General features: G+C 27.9%; 1 protein-coding gene across 4 annotated transcripts; it reads right to left on the bottom strand.

Moving 5' to 3' along the window:
* Positions 1-5572: 5572 nt before the first annotated feature.
* On the bottom strand, positions 5573-7372 carry LOC117911461 (cyclin-dependent kinase inhibitor 7-like). Of its 4 annotated transcripts, none has more exons than XM_034825848.1 (4): positions 6770-7372; positions 6323-6372; positions 5970-6146; positions 5573-5873 (listed from the first exon to the last, which is right to left on the bottom strand). In XM_034825848.1, exons 1-4 carry the CDS (start codon positions 7127-7129, stop codon positions 5804-5806), a joined length of 657 nt encoding a protein of 218 aa, XP_034681739.1. In that variant the 5' UTR covers positions 7130-7372; the 3' UTR covers positions 5573-5803. The 4 variants fall into 4 exon arrangements, with proteins under 4 accessions (XP_034681739.1, XP_034681740.1, XP_034681741.1 ...); XM_034825849.1 differs by having other exon boundaries at positions 5970-6149; positions 6329-6372; XM_034825850.1 differs by having other exon boundaries at positions 6329-6372.
* Between the last annotated feature and the right edge of the window lie 7010 nt (positions 7373-14382).

The raw sequence follows: 14382 nt of genomic DNA, 5'->3' as shown, positions 1-14382 counted from the left end.
ATATATTTTAAAATTATTTAATCTTTATATTAATGGGTTAAAATAAATAAAATGAGTTTGAAGTAAAAAATAAAAATAACTTATCAACTTTTAATCCATTTTTTATTTTCCTTCACTTTTTCTTTCCTTCTATTTTTCCTTTGTATTTTCTTTCCCTTGCATTTTCCCTCAAATTTTCTGAGAACCAAACATAGCTATTTGTTCGAACATTTCCTTTAATGATATTCAAAGATTATGGAATTTTTGCTGAAATTAGAATCTTATTTAAAAGGATTTTAAAATCATTTTAACATATAATTTTAGAGTCCAAAAGTGGATTTTGTGACACTAAAAATCTTAATTAAAAAAGTTATCTATTTTAAAAATGGAAAAAAAATGTGGGAGACTTCATTGGAATCCAAATTATTGAAAGTCATTAGAATTGAAATCTAATTGAGAAAGACTTCTCGAGTATAAACCCACAAATTTGAATTTTCTTTTAAATTTGGATAAACAATTAGATGCGTTTAAGGGTTTTTTTGGTGATGTTTTTGAAAATATATTGATCTAAAAAATGAGTTTCTAAGACTAATTCTTAAAAATAGTCTTACAATATTTTTAAGAACAAAATTTTATTTGAAAACTCAACTCTAAAAAAAATAAAATCATTTGTCTATTCTTTATGAAGGCATTTCACTACAATATAATGTTTTCAATTTATTTTTCGTCTTTTCAATTGTTTCTTAATACACTTTATAAAAATGTCATAAAACACTTCAAACCTATTATAAAAACTTTACTTATTTTCGAAACAAATTCTTAAAAAAAATATTTTAATTTAAAAGTTTTTAAATATATATTTTTAAGTTGAAAATTTATTTTTTGTTTTAAAGAATAAAACATTTAAAAAAAAAAAAAAAAACAACTATCAAACAAGCCTTAATATTTTAGTTTTAAAATGTATATATTTAGAGGACCCTAAAATAAAGGTTTAGGAAAACATTATCCACTTAGAAGCATTTATGCATGTTTTCATTTAGATCATATATGTGAACCTACCTAAAAATAAATAAATAAATGTGAACCTCTAAAAACCAATCAAATAAGAGGTATTTTTACTATAAAATACCTATATTTAATATTTTTGGTTGTATATATTGCAGACTTAGGTCATGTTTGGTTTCTGAAAAGTAATAAAGAAAAAAAATGTTAAGGAAAATAATTTTCTTATATTTGATTATTTAATGAAAAATATTAAAGAAAATCAAAACTAATTAAATTTTTTATACATTTTCAAATTATTTAATTTTTATATCCAAATTAAATGTAAACTTATTTTATATTTTCCTTTACTTTTTCTTTTCTTTTACTTGTTCTCTCTATTTTTTTCCTTCGTATTTTCCTTCAAATTTTATAAGAATCAAACATAGCCTCAAGAAACATTATAATTGATGCTTTAATTTTTTTTTAAATGTTTTCTAAATTTGATCAAATCTTTGATTTTTTTCAAAAACACTTTTTTAAACTATGAATATTTAAAAAAAAAAAAACACTATCAAAAGAACTCTTAAAATGCTTTTTGTAATGATTTCAAGAAAGGATTCTAATTTTTCTAGTATTTAAAATCTTTTCTCAAAATAATTACTTTCAAGTATTAAAAAGATTATAAATGTTTCTTAAAATCACTATCAAACAAACTCGTAATTTATTAAGGTTTTTTTGTGAAGTTGTTTTAAGTTTTACTTTTAGAGCAAAGTGTGAATGACCGAGGAAGATATTTTCTCTTTCCATGTGTGTACTTGTTCGTTAAGAAAATCAGCGACGATTAATACAAGTAGTAAAATTTAAGAAATTTTAACAATTATCATTAATATTTGTTGTATTCAATATGCACATTTATAATTCATAGTAAGCATAAAAGTAATTCTATATACTCTAAATAAGCATGATTTCCATAAGTATTTAAATTCTACTAAGAAGTGTCAACTACTATTTTCAATATTTTCTTCCTTTAGTGTCCACATTTGTTTTTACAAAGTAACATAATTTTATTAAATATGAAATTAACTTTGAATATTCTAAATGGACACAAAAGAGGAAAAAAGTAGGCGTGTTGGTAATAACCTATACGATGAGGGAAAGCAACCATTTGAGGGGAAGGAAAGGAGACCCGTGGGAAAAACGAAATTGCATGAGAAGAAAGGTTGTTGAACTTGAACCTATCGATGCTATTTGATTTTTTTTTTATATAATAAAAATCAAATTTCATCCTTACTAGGATTCCTTTTTTTTTTTATTTTTTTTTTTTATACGAGATTATGATTCATCTCGGTTACATATACCTATGTATCCTAATATAAAGGAAAAGTAAAAGAAAAGAAAATATTAATTCTATGTTTGGTCATCGGAAAATTTAAGAGAAAATATGTTTGGTTATCAGAAAATTTAAGTGAAAATGTAAGTGAAAGAAAATAGAGATGAAAAATATAATAAAATAAATAATATTAAAATCGATAAATTATTTTTTTATAAATTATTATTTTTTGTACTTTAAATTTATTTTATTTATTTTAACTCATTAATATAACGATTAAATAATTTAAATATGCATAAGTTTATAACTAATTTTAATTATATTTAATTTTCTTTAGATTTATCATAAAACAACCAAACATGACTTAAGAAAAATAAAAAATAAATAAAGTTTATAAATTATTTTATTTACTACTTCAACCACATTTTACTTATTTAATTAATTGATATAAAGATTAAATATTTTGAAAATGAATAAGTTTTTAACTAGTTTTAATTATATTTAATTTTCCTTGATGTTTTTTATGGGACAATTAAATACGAGAAAATCATTTTCATTATTTTTTTTTCCTTAATACTTTTCAAGAACCAAACATAATCTTAGAATGATGTTAGAAAAGATTTAAAAACTCTAAAGTTGTATTTGGTTCTCAAAAATTTTGAGAGAAAATGTAAGGGAAAGAAAATAAAAATGAAAAGTGGAAGAAGGAAAATGTAAAAGAAAAATAAAAATTAGATTTAAAGTCAATAAATTATTTTTATATAGTATTTGAAACTAATTTTACATGTTTTTTTTTATGCAGAGATTAAATAATTTTAAAATATATAAATTTCTAACTAATTTTAATTATATTTTATTTTCTTTCATATTTTTTCAAAAAGAAACCAAGCATTAAAAAAAGAATTCCTTAGCATTGTTTTTCATTTTCTTAATATTTTATACTAACCAAACATAACCTAAAACTATTTTAGAAAAATATTTAGAATGGAAATGTTTTAGAATAGAAAATTGGTCAGAAAGTGTTTTTTTTTCCCTTTAAAAACTCAAAACGTGGGAAAATTGATTGCCATTTAATTTTGATACTGAAGACAATTATTAGATTGAAGTTACTCTTCGTGATTTCAAGTTTAAATCATGAGTTTCATTTTAATTTAGTTATTAATAGGTTTAATTTAATTATGTCGGTTGATATCAATAAGTTAACTTTATCTTAATAAAAAAAATCAAATATTTTAATTTTTTTTTGTTCACCCAATAAATAAACACTACGCTTTATATTTATTCAAAATTTTCTTTTTAACTTTCTTAAAATGTTTATCTAAACTCATCTAAACTCAAAATAGAAAAATGTGTTTTTCATATACAATGTGATCTTAATGTTACTAATATTCTTCTTTTACTAAAATGGTAAATTTTGGTTAGCTTTACAATTTACCTTTTAAATTATGTGTGGTTCGGACGAAATTTGAGAAAAAATGCAAATGAAAGAAAATAAAAGGAAAAAGTATAAGGTAATAAAAGTGAAAGAAAATAATAAATAAATTTAAAGTCAATAGATTATTTTTATATATTACTTCATATACATTTCACTCATTTTAACTTTTTTATATAAAGATTAAATAATTTTAAAATACTTAAGTTTGCAATTAATTTTTAAATATTAAATTTTATTTAATATTTTCCATAATACAATGGAATTTGAAAAAAAAATCATTTTATTATTATTATTATTTTTCTTTCATTTGAACTTTCTTATAACCATACATAATATATTTTTATTATTCCATATAATAATATTTATTTATTTTTAATTCTTAAGAAAAAATGTCAAATTATAATTATATTATATACTTTTTCAAATTTTTAGAAAAATACATAAATTTATTTTTAACTGTTGTTATTATTTTAAAACTTTATCTCATTTACTATTTAAATTTTAATATAAATATATAAAACAAAAGTCTTTAAAAAAATGTTGTAGTTTTATTCAATAATATGTATTATAAATATTATACATATTTATAATACAACGGGCCAGAAGGATGCACACCCAAAGGACGCACATAAATCATTAAAAAAACCTACAACAGCCAGAAGGATGCACAGAAATCATCAAAGAACCTGGAATGAAGAACTGCACAGTAATCAATTTCATGAATAGAGAGAGGGGCAGTGAAATTCAAAACGTACCTTAATTCTTCATTAATAAGCAACATTCTCCTTCTCTCTTTCCAATTTTGTGTGAGAAAAAAAAAATGGAGGAGACGAGAGGCACCAGATCCAAAGCAAGCGGGGAAGTCAGTGATAACTGATGAGGAGACCGCCATTCCACAGCAGCACGTGCCCTCCTCCTTCCTTCTAATTTATGTGTATTTTATTAAATTTTTTTCTCAATTCAACCCCCTCTCACATGGGATGTGGGTGGACTCTTTATTTGACACGTGTCCCTTCAAACAATATGCACTTTTTTCTTTCTTTCCGATAATGCCCCTGGGAACCTCCTTTATTTGCATTTTTCTTTTTTATAAATTTGTTGTTATGCTCTCTCAACCGCTGAAATTGCTTTGAGTAGAGAAGTTTTATAATGCCTTTCGCTTTATCAAGAATTTGATTCAAATCAGTTCCAGAATCGCCTTTTCTCTTTATTTCACTTCGTTTTGGTGATGCACGAGAATCCAAAATGTAGCTTCAAAAATTAATGTCAGAACTTTTCAAAACAGACTTAACTTATGTTGATTTTCATTTGATTCTGCAAATGACTCATCCTGCTGGGATTTGAAGAAGCAAATTATATTGTCTTGTGGAAACTTAGAATTACCAAGCAATATATATATGTGAAAAATAACCTGAAGAATTGGAACGAAATAATGTGAAGTTGATGATGCAAAACGATTTATTCATCCTTTTCATTTCCTTTTATCAAAACCTGAATGGTCCCCTACTTTACACACCCATATTCACAACCCATACAAGACACCAAATGATATTTTGGATTTGAATCATTTCATGAAGAATATTTTTTAAATTTGTGATGATGAGAAGAAATAGAAGAAACAGGAAAAACAGAAGAATTAAAAGGTGCCAAACTGCAGAAAAAGAAGTTTGGAAACATTCAAAATAAGGACCAAAAGAAGCTCGAAGAAAAAACATTTTTTTAAGGCTAGGAATGAAGAAAAACAAAAACAAAATGCGTTCGTCCAAATAAAGAAAAAACAGAAAAAGAAAAAGAAAAAGAAAAATTACTGATCACTGTTACTGTACCGGTAACTACAGGAGAAGAGAACCGAAAGCTCTAAATGTGGAGCATTTTTATTGAAAATGGGTCTTCCCAAAGGGATTTGCAGAAGAAGCTTCTCCGAATGTCGTACACGCAGAGACAGAGCTTCTTACATAGGTAGAGAAAAGCTGTACATATAACAAAGAAAGAGACACCACCACACCACGCCCCTCCAAAAGATGCTTTTTAACCCCCTACTGTCACTTTAGCAAATCTCTCACCCTTTTTCTCCTTCATCGCTCCAAGCGAACCCACTGGTACCGGCCCTCCATGGGGGCATCCTTCACGATATCGTAGTTGTACCTGTACAACAAAGAGGAGTTAGGGTTTTTGGTTCTGATTGTGCTAAAGTGAGCTTGTGGTGTTACAGTGCTTATCATGCGCACACTTCACACTCACTTCTCTGCGAATCGCTGTTGCTGGTACTTTTCCGCTGCGGAGAAGAACTCTTCGATCTCAACCGTCGACGGCATCTTTCCCGCCGTAGATTTCCGCCGCGGTTTGGCCGCTGTAGTCTTCGCCGTAGACTCCATCTCAGCTGAATCAGCGTGGAGCTCGCTCACTGGAGTGGTCTCTCTACTGAAAAGAACAAATGCGCACACAGCGAAAAAGGAAAGAACAACGAAATATGTATGAGAATAAGAATAAAGCGAAAGTTACAGAGAGGATGAAACGGAATATAGATAACGAACCGTTAACAATCTTTTCGTTTCATCGTTGTCCAAAATAATAAAGAGTTAAAATAATTAAACCTGAACCTGCCGTCGCTATACGTTGAGTTTTCAGTTTCGAAACCCTTGACCTGCAAAAGAACATGGAAGCATTTTGAATATACAAAGTAATGAAGAATTAAATCACAAGAAACGGTTATTTGAGTAATAACACACTAAATTAACAAATTCTGTTCGGTTTTGAGAAAATGTAGCAGAAGAGAAGAATTCACAATTTTGAATCCTACAAAAATTTTAATTATTTTAGACTCGTATAATTGTAAATATAAATGTAAATCAACATAAGAACAAAAATCTTAATTCTACTAAGTCAAACACAACTAATTAGCTTAGTTGAAGTCCATCTTCTTTTCTTTTTCTTTTTTTCCTTTCATTTATTTTATTTTCCTCCGTTTTCTTAGCAACCAACGGAGAGGAAAAAATGCTAGTGGCTTAAACCATATCCGAAATTCTCAATTTGCATATCACCTCCAGATCTGCAGATCTCAAGCTGCTCCTCACGACCTCACCGGGCTCGTTGCTCGAACAACGAGACTCCGGAGCGTGATCGGCGCATGAGCTGGCGCACAAATCACCGAGAACTTGCTCAACATAATTCTCCGACTGGGCCGGCGACGCTGAATCCGGCGGCGAGTTCACGTAGCAACAGTTGCTTCTCAGCTCAACATTAGACGAAGGCGACGTTCGCAGCTCCCCAGAAGCAATCCTCCTCCTCTTGGACGCATCAGTGGTGGAAGCCTCCACAGGCCTCACCCTCACGCCGCCATGACCAACCTCCATCACTGCAATTCCCACAATTGTCTCGCATTCGCTCATGTAGTCCTCCATTTCTGAACACCTCTCCCTCTCTCTCTTCTATTTTTGGTTCTAGAAAGAGGGCCAAAAACGGAGATTTGAATGGACGGACGCAGATCAATAAAGGGACGGCTCAGATATGCTTAGACAGTTATAACATGTGGTCCTGACTCCGTTAACGGTGACAGGAAGCCCGGCATATGCATGACGGAGCCGTTACGAAGATCTGGCCGTTGAGGCATCCTACCGATCCTGCGACTAATCAAATCCTGCCACGTGACAATCCACCAACCGGCTATAGCCAGTGAAAAACTAATTCTGTTGTTTGTTTTGCATGGCCCTGTGAGAATAGTTAAAATGCTGAGTGAAATTTATAGTCCGAGATTCCCATGGAGCCAACCATTCTGGTTGGGTTTAATGATTTCAACAGTGTTAGGTAATTGTTTTAAATTAAAATTTTAAAATCAACAACCAATTTAAAATATTTCCCCCAACTAACCAAATTAATTTGGAAATAAAAAATAAAAAATGATTTTCAATTGTAAACCAACTCCCGGAAAGATTGATGATTCTCCCCACCTAAATCCACAAACTGGAATCAATGAATTGTAGGAAGAAAATGGAAGGCAAGCACCAAGAAAGGAAACAAGGACGGAAGCTCTTAATTGGGGGCTTTAACTCCAAGTACAAACGCTCTATTGCTGGTGGATGAATGTTGAATACGTACATTAAACATGTATTCGCCATGTCAGTGTGATTAAACAAGGGACAGAGGCAAACAGATATTTGGCAGATGGTGATTTAGATGGGTGGGTGGGCATTTGGAGGGTTTGCAGGAGAGGGAGTTGGGTTATAATATTGGAGGGCCGGAGGTGGTTTTGCAGTAGGGAGTTTCTACATCAATGAGTTAGAACTTGGAAGTAGCGTATGTGCAAAAAACTAACTCAATCCAACGCTACTAATTTATTTTTTCTCTCTTGTTTTCTTCTTTTAGAAATAAATGTTGGGTTTATTAGATTCTTTGCTTAACAATCAGGTGGTATCCTATGCCTTTTTAAAAAAATTAATTAATTAATTAATTATATTATAATTATTTTTCCAAATGTGAGTATTATCCCTCTTTTTTTTCTTTTTTATTTTTAAGTTAGATATTTCTTCATTTAGATGTAATCATATTTAATGCAACAAATAATTCGGTCAATCTATATGTCTTTATTTAGATGTAATTGTATTTAATGCAAAGAAGGTGGAAAACTGAATATCTCTCTCTCTTTTTTTTTTAATAAAAAAACATAAACCCAATGTTTTTCTCCTTGTGAGAAAGCTTGAAATGAAAATTTGAAAATTATTAACCTTACATTTTGAAAAATGCAAAATAAATAAATTGAAAGTTAATAAAATATTTTAATATATTCTAATTATTTTTTATTTTCTTTATAAAATTAAATAATTTAAAATGCATAACTTGTTAACTAGTTTTAATAGCATTTTAATTTATTTATTTTTTCATATTTTTCCTGATAAATTAAATACGGAAAAAATATTTTTTTAAAAAAAATTCTTCCATTGAGCACTTACTACTTTGTCAAAATCAAACATAGTCTACGTTTTAGAAAAAAATATTTTTAATTAGTTGTAAAGAAAAATTGAATATGACATCAAACCATAGAGTATGTGATAAAATAAACTTGGAAAGTTGTGATTAATTTTGAACATGGAAAATTTTAATCCAAATAATTACTATAACTTTCAATAGAATACTCCAAAGTATGAGAAAAATATTTATAAAAAATAATAATTATAAAAATAATTTATAATTTTTAATGTATAAACATTAAAAAAAATATTTTCAAGCCTATGATAATCTATGGAGAATACAAATCTAAAGTTGTTTCTTAATATAGAAGTAAAATAACTTTCATGTAAATTACTGAGTTCGATATTCATCTTGTCAGAAAATGTCAATCGAACAAAATTTTAAAGGATTAGTATTATCCACTTTATTCATGTAAATAGTTTTAAAAAATAATTTTTGAGAATAGTTTTTTTTAAAATTATTCTTTCATATTTTGTAAAATAAAATTATGTTTAGGAGTCTAATTTTAATATTTTTATAGATGTTTTAAAATTAATTTCTATAAGCAGTGATTTATTTTTTAATCATTATTTATATTTGTATAATTATTTTAAAATAATTAAAAGACGTTATTTGAAAATATCATATTTTTTATTTTTAATAACAAAAAACAGAAAATGATTTTTGATTGTCAAACATGTGTTTTGTTTTTTTTTATAACACATAAAATTGTTCTTAAAAATAGTTATCAAATGAGTATTACCTTTTCTCGAGATTTTTCCTGTTATATCGCATGGTCAACGTGGGTCAAAGAAAGTCAAACGCGTTACAGTGCAGTCAACGTACTACAGTGTCACTATAGTGCCCTCCCATTTGCTTGCTGCCAAGGGGTTCAAGGTTTGGGGTTCACCCGCTTACCACCTGAGCTAACTTACCTTTTGATATATAATATGCAATAAATTTATATATACTTAAACTTATTATATAAAGAAAATATTAAAAGAATATTTTAAAGAGCAAATTAATTATAATTGTTCTATAATTAAATGCAAAATCTTTTAATTAATTATCAAAAATATAAAATTTATAGAATTTTCTTCATAATGTTTTAAATATCATTAATAATTAATTAAATATTAAAAAATTATATATATATATATATATATCATAATTTATTTTATATTGTTTAATACAATTTAATTAAATGGATCATATTTTAATACTAATATATATTTTAAAATTACACATATTATAATTAAATATCATAATATTATGTTAATTTAATAATAAATGTACACTTATGAAATTCATATTTTTATCGATGCATACGATATTATTATCAAATATGATAAATCACGTTATACATATATTAAAATTTTCAATAAAATAACTTTAAAATATCTATTATACTTTTAATTATATTATTATGAGATTTTTCTTACATTTTCATGAGTTTTTAACAATTTTAAGCTTATCGATATTTTTTTCCAAAATATCTGTCGATATATCTCCGATATATCCCTAAAATCGAAGTATCGATATATCCGTAATTACCTATATTTTCATCCTTGCTCTATCCTATGTTTCTTATTTATAAATTTCACTCATTTTTCATTTCATTCAAAGTAAAGAAAATATTACGTGAAATTTCAAATTATCACGGAGTTAATTGAAATTAATCTATAACTATCATGTTTTTTAAAATATTGTTTTTTTTAATAAAATATTTTAAAAAAAAAAAAGAAAAAGAAAAAGAAAACAAGGGCCAAAGAAAGGAGCCTCTAAAAAGTGTAGCTTTCGTGTACAAGTCTGGTTACTTTATGGGACAAGCTGTGATGGTACTCTCAACTCAAAAAGCATCTTCTCCTTGGTGCAGATATCAAAAAACAAACAAAGGCCTGGGGGAAGCTTTTCATCAAATGGAATTTGCGGCGAACATCTTTCTCCCTCCCACCCCCCCACCCCAAAAAAGTCAGACCACAACTCCCTCCTCAGTTTACGTACATTTGGAAACAAGTAAAGTATCAATAGATGGAAGCGTAAAAAGGGAAACCCAGTTGATCAACTGCTTTTCTCTTTCTTCTCTTTTCTGTATGTTCGATACTCTCTGCTGCAGAGAACAGAATATGAATATATCCAACTCTCTCTAAATTCCTTCTTTTCTAGCTATTTGATAGTTTCTCATGTTAAATCAAATGCCAACAACAAAAGTTTTGTTTTGGAAAACAAAGATTCCCATTTTGCTTCTTCAATTAGTAAAAGGCTTTTGCCGTCCCTCCGTTGGTTGTTTAAAGAGGAAAAAAGAAAAAGAAAGAGTATCAAAGGAGATCTTTGACTCGTAGTGATGTTAAATTTGAGATGATATGCAAAGAAAATGGATGTGCTCTACCTTACTTAGAAAGTATAGTGGCATTTTCTTTGATGGAGAAAAAGAAAAAAGAGGAAGAAAATGAAATTAAAAAATTGAAAATATATAAATTAAAAATAAGTTTTATTATATATATATTTTTTCATAATAAGTCAAATAAAAGAATTTGAATTATTTTCCATTTTTTTCCTCCATACTTTCCATTTCTTTCATAATATGATCTTAAAGAATTTTGTAAATATGCGACTTTTACATACTAACACAGGGTCGATGATATAATTTCGTGTTTATTAAAACTCAAGTTATATTTGGTCCCATAAAATACTAAAGAAAGAAAAAAATATTAAAGAAATTGGTTTTCTAATGTTTAATTTTATAGTGAAAAACATAAATAAAATATAATTAAAATTAATCAAAAATTTATATATTTTTAAATTATTTAATTTTTATATAATAAAAAAACTAAAAGGAAATAAATTTAAAGAAACATATAAAAATTATTGGTTGATTTTGAATATGTATATTTTTAAATTTTCTTCTATTTTTCTTTTAAATTTTTCGGAATCAAAGTAAAAGATAACAAATTTTAAAAGGTTGGGTGGAATTTTGGATATGTTATTGTTGGAGGAAAGTATTGCTTATTTTTTACCAACCACACGTCGTCCATGGACCATGGACCATGGCCAACCCATGATAAAGACATTGGACCATATAGTTACTAGTACGAATTTTTTTCTTAGGAAATTGAGTAGGACCCCTACAGACACATGCAACTATTCTTTTCACTTCTACTATCAAAAAGAAGTCACCTGAAAATTAAAGATTTAGCGGATAAAGTGGACAAACCCTAACCCTAACCCTAACCCTAACCCAAGATGCAAATGGATGCGGCCAGCATGGCAAAAGGAGCCTCTTCGATAGGATGGAACACAAAAAGGTTGAAAGAGACCCACCGATTATTGGTTGTTGTCTCACGAATATGCAAAATACATGGGTTTGAAAATAATTTTGAGAGGTATTTTTAATTTTCTTTTAAAAATAAAAACTTTTAAGCGTTTGACAAGTTAAATGTTTCTCGAAAATACATCATAAATGATTTTTTTAATATTATAACTGATTTTTTTATACTTTTGAAAATGTTTTCTAAATTTTATCAAACATTTAATTTTTTTCAAAAATACTTTTTATGTTAAAAATATTTTCTAAAATAATTGTCCAATGAACTTTAAATATCTATTAGTATAAATTTTTTGTTTTTAAGATATAAAAAATTATATTAAAAAGTAATGATTTTAAAAATTGTTTAAAAAATTGAGGTATATATATTGTATATTTTTTATTTTGAAAACATAAAAATGAAAATATATTCAAATGTAGAGTAAATAATCGGATTTTTTAATGTAGAAGAGATAATCTAGGGATTCATTGAGAAACAAACAATCATATTTGTTTAAAAATTTAATGCGTTTGAAAGTAATTTTAAAAACCGTTTCCAATATTTTTAATATTTAAATAATAAAAATTTTCAAGTATTAAAATATTTCTAATACTTGAATGATGAAAATTTTCAAGTATTAAAAATATTAAAAACGATTCCTATTACTACCAAATTGACTCTTAATTTGATAACTAAATTACATTCAAAAAATAATTAAATATAAATCCAACATTTTCAAAGGTATTATATTTGATCATCATATCACCTTTGACTAATGAATATATATTTTATAGTAATTTTTACATGTCGGTGTAGAAACACGCTTTTTCCCATTACTAACTTATGACTTTTTAAAAAGTCGATTCAAAAAGCCTAACATGATTGGTAACTTACGAGCCCGATCCGGATAATTTTTTATTTTTTATTTTTACTTGTAACTAAAAGTTAAAACCGAATGAAATCCTAATTCTCAAAGAGTAATATTGATATTACAAAAAAAATTATCAAACATGAAATTAGTTTATTCACAAGTCAACAAAATTTCTAAAAGGATTAATATTTTTAGTACTTCTATATTAAGTACTTTTTCATAAGTTACAAGTTCCATCAACAAACCTTACTACAATTACTCTTAAGGTCTGGCTATGGTACTGAATCAGTATATTTTGAATGATACACCATTGAACTCATCGTTTATATCTAATCTCATTTCTTTTTTCCTTACTTTCATCTCTTACCATTCGATCATTGATGGATCTAAAAAGCTAAAAACTAAACGTACTTACCAGCAGGTAACTATAACATGACCCATGTGTAAAACAATTTAAGTTGGTGAGGCCATTTACCTGCAGTACTCATATCTACCTTGTGCGATTCTCCAATGCCACCTTGGTAAGGCGCTGACAGGGCAGTGCACTTATGAACCAGCCTGGATATGGGAACAACAACACAGACGACCGAGCATAAAACTGGATAGGATGATAGGACATGTTATATGGATTTCAGTTTTCAATATTTTCCCTTTTTTTTTTTCAGTGGGGTTGGGAGACATGTCACCAAGATAATCCGTGGGATTCCTTTGGTTTGTGAGGATGGAAGCAAAGGACGAGTTAGTCTGTGGATGGGCCACGAGTCCAGTCCAGGAACCGTACATGACCCTCTAAAGACAAACCTAATGTCTCTGCTCCTGGCCCATCCACTACAGGTCAGAGCCCAACCTCGATTGTGGGGTCTAGAGTTTTCACTGCCTCTTTCATCTGCCTGATTTTACCCTCAATTCTAAATCTCCCATAAATTATTTCATCTGATTAACACCCTTTTCATAAGGGAACACACAGAATATTATAGCACAAGCTTAATGTATCTACACATCAAGCTTTTAGAATCCAAATCAAATTTTAGTAAACTACAAAAAAAATCAAAACCCAGCTAACAAAGATAACGATTTTATGAAGAGTATTGAGTGGAAAAAGAAACTTACTTCAACTAGCATGTACTCTTGGCTGTATCAATCATGTTTGGATATGGGACCTTTCTAAGATACATCGATAAATTTCTCCTTTTTATCGGATGGTAGATTCAAAATTTGTACAATATCCTGTAACATAGGTAGAAGATGTTGTGCTATCAGACCCAAAATCACACTATCTCAAGTACAGATTGCATTTTTTGAACTAAAAACTACGAATGTGCACATGTTTAGCAGTGAAGGATCCAACACTGAAAACCGACATGCATATACAATAATTGTGTACCATATGATATCAGCAGAACTTCTAGACTCCTGCATGGGAGCAAAACACAACAACGACACGCTTCTCTGTAATAACCAGTTTCCGTTATGTGCATCAAATTACTACCGACATTGACTAAGAATCTTAGAGGCTAAAAAGACAAATTGGGAA

The sequence above is a fragment of the Vitis riparia genome, chromosome 3 (assembly GCF_004353265.1).
Source record: "Vitis riparia cultivar Riparia Gloire de Montpellier isolate 1030 chromosome 3, EGFV_Vit.rip_1.0, whole genome shotgun sequence".
NCBI classification, from domain to species: Eukaryota; Viridiplantae; Streptophyta; class Magnoliopsida; order Vitales; family Vitaceae; genus Vitis; species Vitis riparia.
The sequence above is the reverse complement of the archived record's forward strand: the minus strand, read 5'-3'. Positions and strand labels throughout refer to the sequence as shown.